The sequence below is a fragment of the Phalangium opilio genome, unplaced genomic scaffold, assembly GCF_054372755.1.
Source record: "Phalangium opilio isolate 3A_F unplaced genomic scaffold, DU_Popi_V2 ptg000105l_1, whole genome shotgun sequence".
NCBI lineage: Eukaryota > Metazoa > Arthropoda > Arachnida > Opiliones > Phalangiidae > Phalangium > Phalangium opilio.
In genome coordinates, this window is record NW_028324207.1 from 1,581,637 (window position 1) to 1,603,645 (window position 22,009).

The 22,009-nt window shown below is 35.3% G+C and overlaps 1 protein-coding gene across 1 annotated transcript in view; it reads left to right on the top strand.

Moving 5' to 3' along the window:
* The first annotated feature begins 580 nt into the window (after nucleotides 1-580).
* LOC149625161 (chondroitin sulfate proteoglycan 4-like) overlaps nucleotides 581-22,009 on the top strand; it is a 50,983-nt gene continuing 29,554 nt past the window's right edge. The window contains exon 1 of the mRNA XM_089851935.1: nucleotides 581-977. Within this exon, the coding sequence (XP_089708061.1) occupies nucleotides 911-977 (67 nt within the window). The 5' untranslated portion in view covers nucleotides 581-910. The remainder of the gene's footprint in view (nucleotides 978-22,009) is intronic.

The following is a 22,009-nucleotide window of genomic DNA, read 5'->3' on the forward strand; positions in this document are numbered from 1 at the left end:
TATTATGAAACACATGTAATAGAGTGCTGTCAGAAGCGCCGGTGTGACGTCACCCATGCTGTTAACCCATAAAAAAACGGTAACTGTCATGGCCGCCTATTGCTAAAGGCAGACTCGTGACGTTTAACCTTGGATCTGACGTCACAACTGACAGCACTCTATACTCGTATTGCCGTGATGATACTTATAGAAATGGGAGGAGCTTGTATCACATTTCCTTTATTGACGTCACCATATCCCAAAACGTCGTGAAATTTCTCAACTCGCAAATAACAACAACAAACCGTATCCCCTTTCTCGACTCGCAAACAACGTCAACAAGCTGGTTCAAAGAAATAATGTTTTACTTTGAACCACAATTCTATCAACGTCTGAAACTACCCTTTTGTTGTTTCTTACGATGATAACCCGAATTGTTTTGGCTTCGCAAAATATTATAGATTTCTCTGAGTTCTCGTAGGTGGCGTGGCGTTCGCCATTTTGTCGGAGAGTTAGAGAGAGAGAGAAGAGCTTGAAAATTGGAATAGCGGGAGAAAGACTTGAGCAGAAAGCTAAATTTGGCTAAGGGGCGATAGCCTAGAGAGCCAAGAAACCTCCTCCGCTGTTTGTTGGAGAAGATTCTGAAACAGCTTTATCAGAACGTGCGAGACTCGCCCAAAGATCGCGTATCCAATCTCTCTCTCGCTCTCTCTGACTCTCATCATTTTTGAAAGCAACCAAAAATCAGCTAATATTAGATTTAAGGATGGAATATAGAAATATTATACGATGTGACAATTAACTCTCTGAGAAAAATAAGAACTGAACTGTACTTTAAACGACGTTGAATTTTTACTATATAGTGTTCAAGTCTTGCCTGCAATAAAAAAAGGAAGATCTACTGGATTTTAGAAAGATTATTTTTCATAAAATGAAGGGATCGTGTGTTATTATCATATTTGCTCACTTGTTGGGATATATTTGGAGAACAGACACAGGTAAGTTCCATTTATCTTACTCGTCCTGCCTATAAATTTCAAAAAAAAAAGGTATAAATTATTTTTATCGTATAAAAGTAGATTATGGAAATGTTATAGGTTTTGGTGGGTTTTTTATAACACGAGCCAAGCCGTTAATGCGTTTTAAAATAACTAGATTGATTCCCTCGCACGATTCCCGTCTTTTAGAGAAATATATGATTTTGAAAAGGGTTAAATGATTTTTTTTTATCTCAGGAATGGGTTTTAGCATTTTTTTCGTGGGATTTTATAACGCAAGACAAGCCGCTAAAAGACTATAGAACAACTTGAGTGGTTCGTTATAGCCACTCTCTGATTATCCATAAATTGATTATTATAGTTACGCGTAATTAAAGATTGCCTTCCGAGTAAATGTCCCCTCGGTTATAGCAATACGATCGTTACTGGGCACAGTCCCATCTGATTGAATCGCAATTGATCGGCATCCAAACCCTTCGAAACCTAACCTAACTTGTTGATACATTCGAGCAGTTCGATTCGACCGCCGAACCACAATTCGCAGAATGTCAATTGATACTCTGTCATTTATAACAAGGTACATCATTAACACCTCAGATAAGCCTCTACTTTCGGCTAAAATATTATATAGATATAATAATTATCCTCTTTAACATTATCAAAGACTTTATCTTTCTAATTTGAACATGTATGTAAAAGTTATGAGATAGTAAATATCAAAAGTTTGAGGGAAAATCCTAATGCTTTTGAATATAAAATTTTCTAACTGAAAATTCACCCTATCAGAAGTACATAATACTTTTATTCGAGAGAAGTGTATAAGAAACTGGGAGAGTAATTGTAACATGATTCTTCCCAACATCATTTTACATTTGGAGTGCTCAAGGTTACTAAATCGAATCACATACGCGATAAATAGTTCCCTCATCATTACTCTATTAGCGCTTAACTATTTGTCAAGGTGAGCTTGTGGATTTTTGTCCCACGTCAAGACAGTAAAGGTTTGTGGGTTGATTGCAGGGGATTTAGAATACCAAACAGTTATTGCCCATTTGAAGTTTTATGAGCCGGAGAGCAAACTAAAATGGGAGAGCCTAGAAAGAATCATGTTACATAACTAAACTATTAAGAGGATACAGAGTGTCATCCTTCTTCTATTATCCCCTTCTGACCCTATATGATATCCTTAACAATTTGATAAAAGCAATAGATGTTGTAAAGGACATCATTAATAATTTTCCAAATTTGGTTTTGGGAATATAAATTTTTACTGGAAGATATCATATAATCCTTTAATGGACCCTATCCAATTAATAAAAGTTACGGGCATTCCACGGTATAGTGCCGGTATTCCAGCTCGATCCTTTGCTTCTGAAAACTCCCGGCTTTTATAAGTACCGATACCTTCGGTAATGAAGGTATTACTCCAAAACTTTGGATGGCGTATTCATTATTCTAACACTGAATTAATTTCTATAGTAGAAAAGCCCGTTGCGGCTAAGCTCTAGCTTGTTCTGAATTTTAAAATTACGCGCGCAATGTTGTTCCCGAGGGATTAATTATAAGTTACGTCACGTGCTTTGGGAACGCGTTAATATTCGTTAAGCCTTTGTTTTTAAGTTTTGAAATATTTTAAAATAAACAACACGATGCCGTAAATACAGGGTGTTACGAAAAGGGTTAATTACAGGACCGAAGTGAGTACAGTGGTATCATGGCCAAAGAATATATACTCTGTTCCAGCTTCGGCTGTCAGCGCGCGCAAACCTAGGCCTCTATGTAACGTAGCTTTGTGCGTGCTGACAACAGACGAAATATATACTGATTTTCAGTATCTAAAACTAGAGATTTTAAATATTGAAAATGGGTATTTCTTTCGTCTCTTGTCAGCACGAGCAAAGCTAAGTTATAGGTAACCGCTAAGCCGCTCCAAAATGGAGACCTGGCTTTACTCGTGCTGACGACCAAAGCTGGAACAGAGTATACATCGCATAATCTGACGTCGGAGATGGGGAGTTGCCTATCCTATAGCGTGAAAACAAATTTCCTCACGCGCATTCTTCATCCATGGTGGGACTGTTCTATGGGGCAATCAATTTGAGTCAAAAATGTAACTTTTATGGCCGATTTTGCCACAAGAGACAACCCCTTAACAAGCTATGATTTTTTTGTGCATTAGGGATAGCATTGTCTTTCAGTTTCTTAATAAAAATTTAGACGGAGGCCCTTGTGGGCAAATGTCATAGAAGTACAGACAATTTTCGACTCAAAATCTCCCATAGAACAGTCCCACTGTACTTCGGTCGTATAATTACCCTTTTTGAAACATCCTGTATAAATTTCAACTTATTATCTTTGTTTACACAAAACACCAGTTAAGGGAATAAGACCCCTTCGTATTCATGATGAGTTAGGTTAGGGTTTTATTTGGTTCATTGGGGGAACAAGTTACCGTCTCATGTTCTCAACTAACTCCTATGACAAAGGGATGTTTAAAAATTTCTTCATGGTCACTTTTAGGGAAAATCTATCTATTTAAACATTTTAGAAATTTCTTAATATTGAAAAAGCTATTTACAATTTCTGTCTACTGCTTGCAAGCGGATCTTAAAAGCACTTCTGTTTGAAATATCGCTACGGCTTCACGCTGAGGTCTTGCCATTTTCAACCATAATAAAGTTCTGTACCAGCTAGGCTTCTTTTTAATATTTTTATAAAATACAATCGCTTTAAGTTCTTTCTAAGTTCTGTTGAATGAATAGAGCTAATATAAAAGAGAGGCCCTTTATGTCCCCTACAAGTTGTCAATCATTTTTAAATAGCTTGTGTTTTATATAAAGAAAGTGTGGAATATAACATAACCATATTGTATTTTTTTTTTTCTTATAAACAATCATAAAACGGATACTCCGAAAGTTCGGAGTTATTAGCAAAATAGAAATAATAATTTTGATAGTTAGCTAGGCACTGAGTGGTTTCTTAATAAAATCAACCAATCAGTGATCATTCTAATTTAATACTACCAGATATCCGTTTTCAATCTCTCTAAAAGATTAAAATATTTAGCCAATTCGGTTTGCTCATTTGAACGCATTGAGGCATTGATCTTTCTTAGAAATTATATTTTAATTTGCTTCAATCAGATTATAATAATATATTAAATTTCGTTTTATATGCAATAAGGTTTGCCAGTGTACTAAATACTTATTAAGTAATATCATAAGTTTATAAGATATGTTCCATAAGTATGACACTTCCTATACCTACTGAAGCTAGTTCGAGAATGACGCGTGAATGGACTACACTCTGTTTTGTAGTCCATATTCCTATTTAGTTATACTAAGCCTTTGACATTGCCTCAACGGGCGTCGCTTTACCTCGAATCTATGAACTACGTCACTTCATTACAAAATCTCAGTAACCACTGACAAACTTATGGAACATAACTTATGAACTTATGTTAATATGAAATACTTTGAACGAACCATTTGTATTTGATTGGGAAGGAAGACATGCCACGTTTGATCTCGTGAATTTTTTCTAAGAATATTATTAACTTTTTTTTCGCAGAAAAGAAATATTCTTTCTAAGATACTGAAATAAAACTAATTACTAAAGATGAAATATAAAAAAAAAATGTCTTGCACTTGTAATTTGAGAAATTATTTGACTTTCCAAGTTGTATTTTACTAGATCCTGTCGCCAATTAGGCTCTTTCAAGACGCTATCATAATTAGCGAAATGTTCTTCCTTTTTCCTCACATTTAATATTGTTTTATACATAAGTAATATATCATCTCGTAAGTACGTCAAAATTGCATTATAATATAGCAGCTGAAACTATATTTAGTATTTAAGAAATTAAGAATTGGCACACTTACGTCTATTTTACTATGAATGCTCAAGTAGAGACTATAGGGGTTTGAGGAAGTAACAAATAATCTTAAGAAGCATAAGTCAAATTTCAAGCAATCGACTCTAAATTGGCGCTGTCTTTGGAAGAAGACGAGATAAAAGGAAAAATTGTTTAAGAGGTTCCAGAACACATTTTCTTATATTTTTATACGTTAAAGTTTTGCCCTAACATTCCATTTATTAAGGAAGCTAGTTTAATAATTTCTGGCGTTGAAAATAATTACGGTTTACTTAATGGATAATAAATTTTATCCTTTCTTCTATGTAGTCTTTGGAGGAACAATTAAAGCCAATTATGTACCGGCCTCTTGTTTTCCTCTTAACCGACGAACGTTTGCTGTTTGTGGTCTTTGCTCCCAACCGTTTTATTTGTTATGTGGTTAGAGTTATTTAATAAAGTTTAAAATATGCTTTATACGTGTTTGGGAAGAATGTTTACGACACAAATGTGGAAACTTCAGATGTTTAGAAAATGTGTCCGGGAACTCTCAGGGAATTTTTTTAAAATTTCACAACGGTCAAGGAAATGTCAGGAATCTTTTAAAATGTCACAATGGTCAGGGAAATGTCAGGAATCTTTTAAATGTCACTATGGTCAGGGAAATGTCAGGAATTTTTTAAATGTCACTATGGTCAGGGAAATGTCAGGAATTTTTTAAATGTCACTATGGTCAGGGAAATGTCAGGAATCTTTTAAAATGTCACTATGGTCAGGGAAATGTCAGGAATCTTTTAAAATGTCACTATGGTCAGGGAAATGTCAGGAATCTTTTAAAATGTCACTATGGTCAGGGAAATGTCAGGAATCTTTTAAAATGTCACTATGGTCAGGGAAATGTCAGGAATCTTTTAAATGTCACTATGGTCAGGGAAATGTCAGGAATCTTTTAAATGTCACAATGGTCAGGGAAATGTCAGAAATCTTTTAAAATGTCACTATGGTCAGGGAAATGTCAGGAATCTTTTAAAATTTCACAATGGTCAGGGAAATGTCAGGAATATTTTAAAATGTCACTATGGTCAGGGAAATGTCAGGAATCTTTTAAAATGTCACTATGGTCAGGGAAATGTCAGGAATCTTTTAAAATGTCACTATGGTCAGGGAAATGTCAGGAATCTTTTAAAATTTCACAATGGTCAGGGAAATGTCAGGAATATTTTAAAATGTCACTATGGTCAGGGAAATGTCAGGAATCTTTTAAAATGTCACTATGGTCAGGGAAATGTCAGGAATCTTTTAAAATGTCACTATGGTCAGGGAAGTGTCAGGAATCTTTTAAATGTCACAATGGTCAGGGAAGTGTCAGGAATCTTTCAAAATGTCACAATGGTCAGGGAAATGTCAGGAATCTTTCAAAATGTCACAATGGTCAGGGAAATGTCAGGAATCTTTTAAAATGTCACAATGGTCAGGGAAATGTCAGGAATCTTTTAAAAAATCACAAAGGTCAGGGAAATGTCAGGAATCTTTTAAAAAATCACAATGGTCAGGGAAATGTCAGGAATCTTTTAAAAAGTCACAATGTTTAGGGAAGAGTCAGGGATTTCTTAATTGTCACAATGGTCTGCGAAGAGTCAGGGATATTTTTAATTGTCACAATGGTCCGGGAAAGTCAGGGATTTTTAAAATGTAATAATGGTCCGGGAAAGTCAGAGATTTTTAAAATGTAATAATGGTCCGGGAAAGTCATGGAATTTTTAAAATTTAACATAGGTCAGGGAAAGCTTGAAACTGACACATTAGTTTGGCAATTCATAGCAATTAGTCGGGAAATATTAATGACTTGAGATAAAACAGGAAAATAAAGTCTATTATAAATGTGAACTCAAAAATTTAAAATTCATTGCTCGTTCTGCCAAAGAGGGTATAAAGAATGGGAGTAGAAAAGGCTTGGCTGGAGTGTCCTTGCTTTGAAAGTTTTCCTCTAACCTTCCGGTGTGCGCTAGTATCTTTCTCCGCCCTCTTATTGGTTGAAATACGGTGAACCGGATATTAGGAGGAAAATGTAACAAATAAATAACAAAGAAAAGCGAGAACTCTCAAATTGCCTTGCTAAAGCTGCTAGCTTCAACTCCTCTTTTTTACTTTTGCACGCCAGATGGCGTTCAAAAGTTATATTTTTATAAACGGAAGACTTAAAGCCCGTCGAGCACGCTCGGGTGTCAATAGAAATATACGGGCCCACGAGAGGGAAACGATGAAAAATTCCCCAGTGGAATACCGGCGTTGTTGCGCTGAAGTTTTGGTGTGACCAAGAATCTGATACGCATGCGCGAGCTTTCTAAAAAAATATCTCTTGAAGTTGGATTTTACAACTAGGCTCGTGGTATGGTGGTTAGAGCCGTTGCCTTTTGCGCGGTAGAACCATGGGTCGCAGTTCGAATCCACACGAGGAAATATTTTTTTTTTTATGTTTTATATTAATTGAGGATGTTTTGAGACGAAATTCATCTTAAAATAACGAGGAAAAAGTTTTAAAGTTTTAACAAAAGTAAATTTATTATTAATACAGGCCTAAGCGCGCTATCTCAGGGAAGGCAGTCAAGGGGTATTTGGGCACCACGCTTAGATGTCGCTTTTCGAAACCTCAAATCTCAAAAATCCCCGCGAGTTTTTAAAACCAGCAAAACCTTGAGATCGAGGAATTAGCTTAGATGATTGAATATTATTATTATAATAATATTATTATTATAATCTTATTGAATTGTTTGCACTTCTAAATGGGAATAAAATAAGAGTCATATTTTAAAAATATAAATAAAATAGCGTCGCATATTAAAAATATAAATAAATTAGCATCTTAATTTAAAAATAGTACTAAAATAGTGTCACATTTCAAAAATATAAATAAAATAGTGTCACATTTCAAAAATATAAATAAAATAGTTTCACATTTTAAAAATATAAATAAAATAGTGCCACATTTTAACAATATAAATAAAATTGTGCAGCAACATTTTAAAAACATAAATAAAATAGTGCCACATTTTAAAAATATAAATAAAATAGTACCAAATTTTAAAAATATGAATAAAATAGTGCCACATTTTAAAAATATAAATAAAATATTGCCACATTTTAAAAATAGGAATAAAATGGAGTCATATTTTAAAAATAGGAATAAAATAGAGTCATATTTTAAAAATAGGAATAAAATAGAGTCATATTTTAAAAATAGGAATAAAATAGAGTCCCATTTTAAAAATAGGAATAAAATAGAGTCGTATTTTAAAAATAGGAATAAAATAGAGTCATATTTTAAAAATGGGAATAAAAGAGTCATATTTTAAAAATGGGAATAAAAGAGTCATATTTTAAAAATGGGAATAAAAGAGTCATATTTTAAAAATGGGAATAAAAGAGTCATATTTTAAAAATGGGAATAAAAGAGTCATATTTTAAAAATGGGAATAAAATAGTCATATTTTAAAAATAGGAATAAAATTGTTCACATTTTAAAAATAGGAATAAAATTGTTCACATTTTAAAAATGGGAACATTATTGTTTTAATGTGGCACTGTATTATTACTAGTTTTAAAAAGTTTTAAAATAATCGGAATCAGTTTTGTTTGACATAAGTAAAAAATTATTGTTCTGTTTTAACATTCCTGTTTTTAAAATGACATAAAAACACTTAGGCATTCGGCGAATTAAAAGGTACTGAAAAAATTATCGGGGGAGCGCGCTCAGGCGTGTATTAATAATGTTGGCGAGGCTTGAATACTGGGCGCGTGATATATCGGTTAGAGATATTGAGTTTTGCACGGCAGAACCATGGGTCGCAAGTTCGATTCCACACGAAATAATTTTTTTTTACGTATTATTTTATTTTAAGACGTTTCGGGACGAAATTCATCTTAAGATAATAAGGAAAAAGTTTGAAAATTATAACTTAAGTAAATTTATTGAATGATTGCGCTGTTAAAGAATTCGCAACGAGGGGTAACTCACTCACTTCTATTATTGTGTTTCATTATTAGAATAATAATAATAGAAGGAAATAAATTGACGTTAGAATTACGGGTAATCGTTTTAGCATAGTTACGGCTATTCACGTAAATTTTCTATACGCCTTTTAAGCTCGGTACGCTGTGGCTACTATTATGAGTCCATCCCTGGGCCATTTTTTGATAGTAATAATAGTAATTCGACAGTTGCCGTGCAAAAGTATTCTGTGCCCAGCCGGGCACATCTTGTTCACCCAACTACGTTGGTGCGAACATGAAGAAAGAGAAACTTGGAAAAATATCAAAAACCAAAAATAAAAGAAATAGATTCGAGATGTTGCGATGTTGATGGAAGAAACGCGCGGTTAAGAAAAACTGATGAATTAAGAGTGATTAAAGGTCGATCCTGAGCAACAGTTGATGCGAAACATCAGATGAAAAGACTTCGTGGTTGAGTTGCCACCGAAAAGGTTTTCCTCGATTGAGTTTTGAAACCTTTTTTCCTGATCCCACCTTTTTTTTTTTCCTTACGTAAAACTTTAACCCAAGTTGGGAAAAGAACCATTTCATCTAAGTGCTCCACGGTTTTTTCCCCAAAAAAAAATTCTCTTTCATTTCTCAAAGTTCGTTTATCAAAAAAAGATTGAAATTCCCAGAACGATTTCTTACTAAGAATTTAAGAAAGGACATTTTAAATCACGTGGTACCAATTAGCGAAATTAGATAAAGGTTTTGAAGAATAAAAAAAAATGATAATGACGTAACAAAAACTAACTAGATTATTAACAGAAGTTAATGACAGAAGTATAAGACGGTAATAACCAAAATTAAGTTAATCAATTTACGGTTGAAACAGCTAAAAAAAGAGCCTCTTCAAAGGTCAGAGATGACTCTTATCATGAGAAGTATAAGACGCTAATAACCAAATTTAAGTTAATCATAGTACAGTTGAAACAGCTCAAAAAATATCCTTTTCAAAGGTCAGGGGTAAAATTGAGTCTGGTGTGTTGAGCACCATTTTTTCATCAGGCGGAATATTGGTGGGTTTCGTATGTTCATGGAAACAAAGACTTAACTTATGACATAACTTCAAGAATACGGTTAAATTTGGTGCAGGACTAGTAATTTTGAAGCATTATCTAACGTCTTTGCGTCCACATAACGCCCACGTGTTCCTTACTGACCCTATATCAAGCGAGACAATACTGAGCCCCCTTTGGAAAGGATCTATTAAGCTAACTAAACAGTCAATTAAATGGGCACCAAAAGGTGCAAGGCATCTCTACTTAAGGAAATAAATAATTGCCCTTATAATTGCGTTGTTTTCTCAAGTAGTTAAAAATTAGGACGCCACTTAAGTGACCAATATCGTATCAGTATAACTTTACAGGAAACGTGCTTCAAAAACACTCAAGCTGCTTTAGGAGTTGAGTCTAGGCGAACGCGCCGCTCTAAGCTGATAATCCTTAAGTTGGGCTGAGAAATAAGCGCACCCCCACTGTCTTTTATCATTCTTTTCCATCAAGGGATCTCCGCGCAAAACGTTAAAGGGAAGGGAAGATGATGTGTCAGACCGTAATTTACCAAGAAGTGCATGCAACGGGGAGGAGAGATTCTTTAATAAAACGCCGTTATAATGCCCATTCAGACTGGAGTAAAACCTTAAGTTCCCGTCAGGCGCCTCGTTAATAAGCATCTTCGATGTTAAAAGATGTGGTAGGCAGCCCTCAGTATGGGGACTGACAATTGGGTTGACCCATTGCAGTCTCTGCGCACGCTCTGACCCCTAGAACGTAGGCTTAGGAAACCAAGATGGAAGGAAGTTTTACCCCGTGAATTAACACTCTTAGTTACATCGAAGAGGCTTATTAAGTTTAGGTGCGTTTATTTCCCTGTTCAGAAGCGAGAGCAGACAACTTAAAATTAGTCGCACTTTTAGTGATTTTAAGACAGAACTTTTTTAATACTAAAACAGACTAATTCAAAATGACAAGTATCACCAAGAATCCTAAAACCTTTCATAAATCGTCCGCTACACCATAGCTCATTCGATCACGCGTTAGTAAGGCATGATCGAGTGGGCTATGGCTAAAGAAAAGGCGCTGACGAGGTGGCGCCATCTCGACACTGCCCGACCAAAATGAAAATTTTCAAACTAAACCCGCGAATTTTTTTACTTAGTAGTCGATGCGTGTGGACACTCTTAATTAAGCGAGCAAAGCAACGTGAACGTAAGACCTTTAGTCTGAATGGATCTTAAGATTTTAGGATGACGCCCTGGGTCACTTACCACGCGAGCGCCTCTCTCCCCCCCAGAAAATAACTTTTCACTCTATTTGAATAATTGGTGTAGGTGGTAAACAGTACCAGCTGGGTTCGAGCTTATTGGATAATGAAAGAGTATACTGCCAGGCTTGACTAGCTTGCTACCAGCCGCTTCTCTCTTTTAAGAGAGGAAAATCGCCGAGGGAACCTTCCCATCGAAGCCAGAATTAAATAACCTTAGTTTAAAATCTAATTTTGCGTTGAAAATTGAGGTCTTAGCACGCCACTGCTTTCGCTACTTAGCGCGCTGATTGCGTAAGTCGAGGTTAAAATTGAGCTTGAAGTTTTAACCAGGGTTCAAACTGAACCTTTACAACCCGCAAAAGGTCAAGGACAAGTCAGGGGTGTCAATTCTTATTTCGTGAACTGATAAATATGAACTGTATTAATTAAGAACTTGGGCTCTGCGGTAAACATCTAAAAATAGTCTGAGATAACCAGGGGACAAAAAAAAACTACAGTCACAGCATTTGTGTTAGAACACATGGTGAGAGAAAAGTGTCGGTGTCCTCGGAACTTAAGCCAAGTAGTTTTATAACTTTGACGCTAGTTAATGGAGGGTAAGCAAAGAATACAAAGGACTGGATGGTCTCTATAAAACGTGCGTGACATACTGAAGTATATAGCAGTCAAGCCGCGCGCCATTATCATTTTCGTGCTTGAAGAAACTTAATTTGTTCTTTCGCCTTAGTTAACAAACTTACAAAGCTCAGACGTTATTGAAATTTCATATATTTGAATTTGACAATTGTAAATAAACCAATAAATGATTAAAAATCACAAGTTACGGCACCTATCTACATTCACAGCATTACCGTCTTTGGATAGTTAACATGAAGTGCCACTAGCGTTAGGTTCACCAGGGATAGATTTAATTTTAGAAGTAGGAATGGAGCACAGAGTAATCTGGGAGTGCGTCAAAGTCCCGGACCCCCTTCCACGGGACGGAGGGGTATGAAAGAAGAGGCGGGTCATAGCGACAGAGGTCAAAAGGAATTACGTATTTTTCGCCGTCCCCGTCAGCAACGTCATCAAAGCGTAGTTTAAGAGAGCCAATAAAATAATTTAAACTTTTCGTTACGTGTTGGAGTGAGGGGCTGTATACTGGGCTATGAGTCGGACTGAAATAAATACTTACCGATCTCCATTCCTACTTCTAAAATTAAATCTATCCCTGGTTCACTTATATTTAAAGTGGATCGGCACCTATCCACATTCGATGTTAGATAGATAACATGAAGTGCCAATAGCTTTTAATTACAACTAGCGCAACGATTTGATAATTTTGACGCGAAACATTTTCCATCAAATTAATTACAATACAGTTCGCGATGAAGACTTGAGTCTAAATTTTAAATTCTATAGATTGAAATATATGCAAGTTCTCTCCCTATCCCACTTCCTCTGTTTCTGCATTTTAAAATCGACGACATAGAATCATCATTAGCTTTTGGCTTCGGCCTTGATTATTATGGAAATTAACAGAGGCACTTTATACCTTAAGTTACAAGCACCTACACCTTTCCTAAGTCGGATGATAATGACTCGAGATGAAGAGTACAAAGTGAGAACCCAGTTATTCCCATTCTCTCTTTCTCTCTCTCTCTTTCATTGACTTACTTCAATGGGTAAAATATTCAGCCAACAACCACGGCATGCAAATGGTTAATATTAAAAATGGGCCATCAAAACAAATTGGAACAAAGTTTGAGTTTCAAAGCTAACACACATTTTATCTTTTGTATATCATAGTTCAGAGTTTGAAATTGCGGTTGATGGGTATAAATGAGTATCTTCATAAGTTCATGAGATATGTTCCATAAGTTTGTCCCTGGTTACCGAGAGCTTGTCATGAAATGGGGTAGGTGAAACGTCATAGATTCAGTTAAAGCGACGCCTGGTGAGGCGCTGTCAAAGGCTTAGTAATGCAGACTTAATAAGAAGATGGACTGCAAAACTAACCGAGTGTAGTCTGCAATTATCGCTTGTCGTTCTGTAACTAACTCTCAGAAAGTCTCTAACATTAAAAGTATGGAAAGTCTCATACTTATGGAACATATCTTACAAAATTAGCATTAGCATCTGAATAACTAGATTTCTGGCGATCAGTTTCTGCTTTAATATATAAATATTTCTTACCTTTTTTAGATGTTCATGATTCTTGTGATCTACTTCTAAATTTCGCGAATGTCTAGTCTCATCTTCGAGCCATTTATCTAAGCTCCTAAATTAAATTTTTCTTCGTGTGTATAGAATGTAACTTCAATTAAAACCGAACGTTAATAAAAATTCCAAAACCAGAATTAATTTCATCACGAAGAGCCGCAACTTCCCTATGCTAATTTTGCTAAAGCCGTTCTTAAACTGACACACCGGCGTGTAAACGTTTCAAAGAAACAAGTTATTTTTTAAACCGAATTGAATATTTTTAGGCATAATTTAGGTTTCGTTATCTTACAGAGTTTTAAATTCTTTTTTTAAGGGTTTCTTTGAACTGTGTTACACTTTTTAAACTTTTTTTAATGCGGTAGAGGTCCTGTCTAGCAGACGCCACTAAACTAAAGACGGTGCAGTAGTTCTCGTTTTAAAAAATAATTAAATGCTAATTATTTTGTAATAAGAGATCATTTATTTTTTTAATATTTTGCCTTTTATATTTTGAAAAAGGCCGTTCTTTTAAGGTATGATGTTATGTTAGCTGACCTTTTCTTTTAAACTAATACCCTTAAAGGTTATTCCATTTATATTCAACCCGTAATTTCATCAAAATCTCTAAAATACGTAGAAACAATTTTACCTAATCATAGTATTAATTATTTTTACTTTTCAGAAGCCTTTAGTGAAATTCACGAAAGATATTTCTGTACATGTCGGAGTTCAGTAAAAAGGTTTACCTTGATTAAAAATAATATTATTCATTTAGGGTACTTCAGTTTAGATTGCAGAAGTCTTTCGTATAATTCAAATTTACATAAACCATAATGTCCCTAATACTGTTTTAATTAATTAAAAAGAGAACTTAAATTGCGAAACGAAAGCACTTTTGAAATTACAAGAGTTATAATTTAGGATATGCAAATATGGTTTGAATATACAACCACCAGGGTTCTTGAAAAAGAAATGTTTAAGCTGAAATGCTCATTTATTTGAAAGAATATGTGTGCGTTTTAAGCGAGGGGCCGATCATTCATGAAATCCCGTACGCTACCCGCGAAATCCAACTTAAGAAATCCGAAATCTATGATGATTTCGAAATCCCATAAAAAATCCGAAATCAGTAACGAAATCACAAAATCAGTTAAGAAATAACAAAATCAATAAAGAAATCACAAAATCAGTTAAGAAATAACAAAATCAATAAAGAAATCACAAAATCAGTTAAGAAATAACAAAATCAGTAAAAAAAATCAGTTAAGAAATAACAAAATCAGTAAAAAAATCACAAAATCAGTAAAAAAAATCACAAAATCAATAAAAAAAATCACAAAATCAGTAAAAAAAATCACAAAATCAGTAAAAAAAAATCACAAAATCAGTTAAGAAATAACAAAATCAGTAAAGAAATGACAAAATCAGTAAAGAAATTGAGAAATATATTACAAAATTCACAAAATCCAACGAAATCACAGGAAAAACATCGAAATCAAGGGAAATATCGCAAAATCCGTCGAAATCACGGTAAAAATAGCAAAATTCGACGGAACCACGGGAGAAGTCTCAAAATTCGATGAAATCCGTTGGATTTTACCAAATTTTGAAATCAAACAAAATCCGATGAAATCAAATGAAATCCAACAAAATCAAACGAAATCCGACGAAATCAAACAAAATCTGACGAAATCCGACGAAATCAAACAAAATCTGACGAAATCAAACGAAATCCTAAGAAATCAAATTGGATTTCAAAATCCCTTACACTTTTTCAAAAACGTCCGACCCCTCGATTTTAAGTCACCTCCGGCGGACACGGGGCTACTACTGACTATTTGAAACTAAAATAGCCTCATAGTAGATATTCATCATACGATGTGACTAAAAACGAGAAGCACGTGGGGTTTTTTCTAGCGTTTTTTTCGCGCCATATTTGAAAGATTTCTTTTGGGGCACGTTCAAGGAAGTTTGTCTTGAAAGTGGCTTAACCCTTAAAAAGTCATACTATAGTGTTAGAGCAGCTTAAGGTGACCATTTTTTTCTTTTTAAAGGGAATTTTTCAAAGTACGCTACCTCGGTTTCCAAGTCACCAAAAGACTGTAGTGTTTGGTGAACCCGTAGAATTCCTGGTATCTTTACTTAAATGCAAAACTGGAGAAGTTATTTTTGTAAATAAGGCAGCGGAGCTAGTTTAAAATGAAATTGCCTGAAATGCTTTTACTCGAATTAGTTTTCCCTTTTATGCTTGGCGTATATTTCCTCCAAGCGTTGAAGTTTTTTAAAAACGAAGTAGTTTTAAATTCCAAATTTAGGGTTAAAGAAAAGTGGCGCTTTGCATTTTAACTTAATCTAATCTCTGTTGATTTAAATAAACGTAATCTTAATAAAACTGTTCTAAAGAGACGAATAAACGAATAAGCTAATAAGAAATTAATTTTTTTTCAACTAAATTAGCATAAATTATGCAGTGAGCTTAGGGGAAAACATTTTTATTTACTTACCCCATGAGTCTACCTTTAAGCTAAGCTTTACTTTGAAGCTAATTAATTAATTTCTTGAAAGTTACCTTGACAGACTAGAATCTAAAAGATCACCTTGCTAGCTATTTTTATATTTTTGTATCGACAGCAGCGCTCTACTAGTTTTCCTCATCTTCTACATAATTTATAAGATCTATTTGATAACTTGATTGATATTTTTGAATTACATTGCGTTGAGTATGACATCACAGGGTGATAGTAGTGTTTCTATCTGCAAGACTGATACCCTTATGGAAATTATGAGAAATCAAGCAACGCCCACTTTTTCTACTTTTGAATAGTTGAATTTGATTATAGAGTTACCAAGAAGTGATATCTAGTTTATTAGGGAGAAGGTAATAAATTCACCACATTTCCAGCTTGATCTCCAGTCCAAACGTAGGTCCGGAGTTAATCCCCGCCTCTAAATTACAACCACCATCTCAGATGTTCTTAAAAACTCATGTCAGCGCAACGCCAATGACGAAAATTGCGTATTTTCCGACTGAAGAGAGGCGAAATAGCCCGGCCTCCTTTTACGTCCTCCCTTGTATTTTGAAAGGGGGACTAGGACTATGGGGCGCGAATACTTAGGCATCTTATACCTTCTCCCTAATAAACTAGATATCACTTCTTGCAGTTACGTTATAAGGTCTATTTATACGCTACTACTATCTCTTTAAACATGAAAAATTTCATTAATGTTATCGAAACTTAATATATATATAAAATATAGAAAAATATTATTAAGTATAAAAAACTTTCAATATGAATTTCCATTCAGTTTTTTTTTTGAAGGCCAGTCCAATCCATCAAGCTTAACATTTTATGGTTCCCAACGAGCCGTATAAGAAGGTATAGGTTATGAGGAGTCGTGAAAATTTCCACTATGAAAGTCCGTCAACTATACAAAATTTGGCAGAATCCTAAAGAAATGCTTGGTATTATCGATCTGGGAACATTTTTCAAGTAGACCCGCCGAGATATTCGAGGTTTTATGAACTCTATAAAGCGATTTATACCATTTTTTTATATAAGGTCATTTCTTTGAACGGTTCTTTCCGGTAACACCTTTTCTACCTTCACCTTCTTTAGCTGAGTTTGCCATTTTTTCCGAAACGAAACTGTTGTCTAGAGACAACCTACAGTGGGTACAGCGAGGAAAATGAACAGAAAGTAGTGACTGTATAGGCCAAAATGCAATGTGCAATTAGTTTTTGCCATTTTTCGCAGCCATTTTATCCAAAATGGCGGGGGTTTAAATAAATCTTTCATAGGGAGTGACCATTACTCAAGAGTAACGTTCCTGCAAATTTTCAGCCTTCTAAGTAAAGCGGTTTGGGCTGGACGTTGATTGTTATCAGTCAGAATCTTTACTATTTATATCATAAGTTCATAAGATATGTTCCATAAGTTTTTCACTCGTCATGAAGTGACATAGGCGAAACATCATAGATTCTCGTACAGCGACACCTGGTGAGGCGCTGTCAAAGGCTTAATACATACTAAATAGGAAGATGGACTGCAAAACCGTGCGTAGTCCTTCCTTGCGTCGTTGTCGAACTACCTCTCAGTAAGTCTCTAGCATTATAAACTATAGCAAGTGTCAAAATTATTGAACATGTCTTACAAACTTATGTTATATCTATATACAGGGTGTTTCTGAAAAGTCCATCACAAATTAAGGGGCGTGTTTATGGGACCAAACTGAGCGGAAAGTACCAAAGAACATGGGGTGTACAACATTTTGTTACGGAGATATGGCCTTCCAAACATTCGCCCCTAAAACAAGGAAATATCCAAAAATGAGGAGTAACACTTAAGACCGACTAACCAGCTTGTTTAAAATTACTAGACAATTTCAATAGCCTTTAATCGAACAATTGATTTCTACCTTTACTAATCAGAAGCGTATAAATGAGTAGAAGTATGCCTACGGTGGTAATGTAAAATTAATCCCAAGTGACATGATGTTTCAAGATCTTCCCAGCACCAAGTAAAATGGTTCTGATTGAAGGGACTTTTATTAGCACAGCGTAAACAACGTTATTTTCAGGAATTAGTCCAAATGTCCACGGGCGGCATTACAAAAACGAGGCAGTCTTTCGAATGATACTTGGACATGTTGGAAGATCCCTGGCTTGTTCCTGTTATCTCAAACCGTAAAAAGCTACGCAAATCTTCATCATCACGGACAACACTCTTGTACGTTAGGTACGGCCATTAACGCCGAAACGTGGCTCTGCATTGTAATTGTTCTCTGGGCGAGTTTACTCTGTTGGAAACAAACAACACGCCCCTTAATTGGAGATGGGTTTTTCAAATACATTCGAGATGTCCTTTTAGGTTTTCTCAAGGTCATACCTAACGTACAAGAGTGTTGTCCGTGATGATGAAGATTTGCGTAGCTTTTTACGGTTTGAGATAACAGGAACAAGCCAGGGATCTTCCAACATGTCCAAGTATCATTCGAAAGACTGCCTCGTTTTTGTAATGCCGCCCGTGGACATTTGGACTAATTCCTGAAAATAACGTTGTTTACGCTGTGCTAATAAAAGTCCCTTCAATCAGAACCATTTTACTTGGTGCTGGGAAGATCTTGAAACATCATGTCACTTGGGATTAATTTTACATTACCACCGTAGGCATACTTCTACTCATTTATACGCTTCTGATTAGTAAAGGTAGAAATCAATTGTTCGATTAAAGGCTATTGAAATTGTCTAGTAATTTTAAACAAGCTGGTTAGTCGGTCTTAAGTGTTACTCCTCATTTTTGGATATTTCCTTGTTTTAGGGGCGAATGTTTGGAAGGCCATATCTCCGTAACAAAATGTTGTACACCCCATGTTCTTTGGTACTTTCCGCTCAGTTTGGTCCCATAAACACGCCCCTTAATTTGTGATGGACTTTTCAGAAACACCCTGTATGTTATATGTTATATCTATATATATTATATATTATATCTATATATATTATATTTATATCTATATATATTATATGTTATATCTATATATATTATATGTTATTGATATAAATAAATTTGAATTTGGTTGTTCTACAAGCAAATTAAGTTAGTATGTCTCAAAAAAATTATTAATTCTTCAGACCTGATTGTTACCTCTCCCAGGGGTAAATAACGAAAGGAGTTAGAGACGCTAGCTTCCGTAGTGTAGAATACAGTGGGACCTTGAAACGTCATAGAATTTGTAACTAACGTAGTGCCATCTTTGGAACTGTATTGTAAATAAGAGCAGAACCTTAAAAGTTTTGCCTTAAAATCTCGCACCGCAAGGTATTCTGGGTAAAGTAAAATGGCGGGTGTCGATGTAGTGAAGTCATCTCATAAATCAACCGAATATAATTATTATATAATAATCGCGAGTAAACAGCGATTTAAAGAAGAAAGATAAGTCAACAATTTGCAATTTGAAGCCGGGGAAATCCTCAAAATGTGTTCAAACTTGTTTTGCCGTAAGTGCGCGGTTACAGAGTCGGCCCAGTGAGCCAAGGCTTAGTGATTTTTCCGAGTCAGTGCCAGTGGGAACTGTGGGATCAGGATCATCGACTGTATCTGTGACTAAAGAAATTAAAACAACTAAAATTGTATTGAAGGATGCAAAAACGAGGTTTAATTCCATTTCATTATCGAAAAAGGAATTTACCAACTTTAAGATTGCATGTTTCTAATTCAAGTGTACCTTAATGAATAAACTTTACTCTAAGCCTAATTGTCACTTAGTCGTAAGCAGACGAACACTAGCAGACGAAAACTAGCAGACAGGAGAAAATCGATATCCCAGCATGACTTTCGAAACTTTGCTGCCACGCTATTGGTTGGAAAATTTCATACTTATTTTGAATTATAGACGGCGCGACCGAGGCGTTTTCTCTTTTCTGTGTTTACGTTTGAAAGTCCCACTGTATTCTACACTACGGAAGCTAGCGTCTCTAACTCCTTTCGTTATTTACCCCTGCCTCTCCGAGTGACGATGATGTCAGTGAGAGGTATTACACTGGACGTATCTGTGTGTCTGTCTGTCTGTTAACGCGTTCGCAGTTGGCAAATCGGAGCAAATGTGTTCGCAATTTCCGGACCGCGTTCGCAGTATACAGAAATTCGGAAAATTTTACTTAGTTTATTTAAGATAAACTTCTTTCTATGTAATGACACAAGTGAGAGTTTATATAGAACGAGTAATGAAGATTGCATCTGAATCGAAACACTACACGCATATCGAAGTTAATATAAAGCGAGTAGGATGAAAAAATCTCTTACAAAACGATAACATTTTCTTTTCGCAGAATATTAAATGAAAATATTTTAAATACGTTTCGGCATTACGATTCTTTTAGAAGTTGTTTAGCTATAAAGCTCGGTTTCATCTCAATATTCCAAGAACAAGTTTGATATTAACATTTCAAATTTGGTGTTTACTTTTTAATTCAGCTTTACTACATAGATATATAGTGTAAACGTAAATTTAAACTTCATTACATAATATGGATGTAAAAACTTTATTTCTCCGGAATTGTTGAAACGATAGGGTCAATGAAATAAGATATCCTAGATATTAACCAAAATTGACTTTGTTTCGTGTCCTCTAGCTTCAGAGTGAGCGAAAAGTTTAATCTACATTTAAGTGATAGATATTAGGTCCTCAATAGAATTATTGAGGATTTATAGAAAAAGATTGACCGCTTTAACCTTTACAAATGCCCTAGGCAATATCTCGCCAAGTTTGAACTATTTATTTCCGCTGATGGACCTCTGTTTAGAAAGTAAATTTTTGTTTGAAGATGTAGGCCCTCGTCTCGACTCGGAGAGGTTTATTTTGGTTTCCCAACTTGTGTTTGATAACAAATGTATATTAATTTTGTAACCGTTGAGTTTTAACTTAGTCTGAAGAGACACACATTTGAAACGTTGTGTAAAACCACGATAAAAAAATCCCTTTGTCTGAAGAGACATACCACAGTGGTGTTTAAACAAAAATGATTTAATACGCAACACGGTTGTAAGGCTTCACTCGTTTTTATCCACGACGATATCAGGTGTTCATAACAATATCGATTAAAGCTGTGGCCTCAAAAGCTTACGGCTCCAGGAAAATTGTGGTTTTCGACTCGTAACTTACCATGAATAATTAAACTTGATATTAAGGCATAAATGTATACTACTGTTTCCCTTTCGTGCTAACAACCCATATATTGCTTTCCGTGTTTAGTACCAAATGTTTCCCGCCTCTCTTCAATGGTCCGTCTTTGTCGAGGGAATAACCACTCTCACATTCTATGTATTAGGATCGAGTTAGGTGTAAATATTATCATTTTAGCACTGTCAAGGGTATGACTGTACTACAGTCAAAGGTACAACGTATATACCGATTATGTTGAGTGTGTTGCCTCTCGAATTTTTTAAAGTAAAATGCATTTACTTTACCCACGAAATGTTGTAATAGGTAGGCCTACAGTCAAGAAGTGATGTCTAGTTTATTAGGGAGAAGGTATAAGATGCCTAAGTATTCGCGCGCCATAGTCCCAGTCCCCTTTTCAAAATACAAGGGGGGACGTAAAAGGAGGCCGGGCTATTTCGCCTCTCCTCAGTCGGAAAATACGTAATTTTCAACATTCGCGTTGCGCTGACGTGAGTCTTCAAGAACCAATGAGATGCTGGTTGTAATTTAGAGGCGGGGATTAACTCCGGACCTACACTTGGACTGGAGATAAAGCGGGAAATGTGGCGAATTTATACCTTATCCCTAATAAACTAGATATCACTTCTTGGTACAGTACTTTACAATGAGCAAGGCAATGAGCAACGTTCTTTGGGAGAAAATGAGTGGAAATTGTCAGGGAACATGGGGTTTAGGGGCCAATCAATGTTTGGAGGCCCTTATCTCCGTGACTAAATGTTCCCATATGTTACAAACCCAATGGCCTTTGACACTATCCACTTAGTTTTAAACCGGGTTCCTTTATTTTCAGGGTTTATTAACCGAATCAGTTCAATAAGGAAAGTTTAACAGTACTTTAAGATATTGTTTTCATGTTCATAACGATTTCCCTTAAATCTTACTTCTAGAATCTTGTTGCTCAAAAAAATGAAACCCAGTTCGTCAGGGGTACAACCGCGACACACTCTCACATTGGGGGTTATTTTGGTTTATTTTT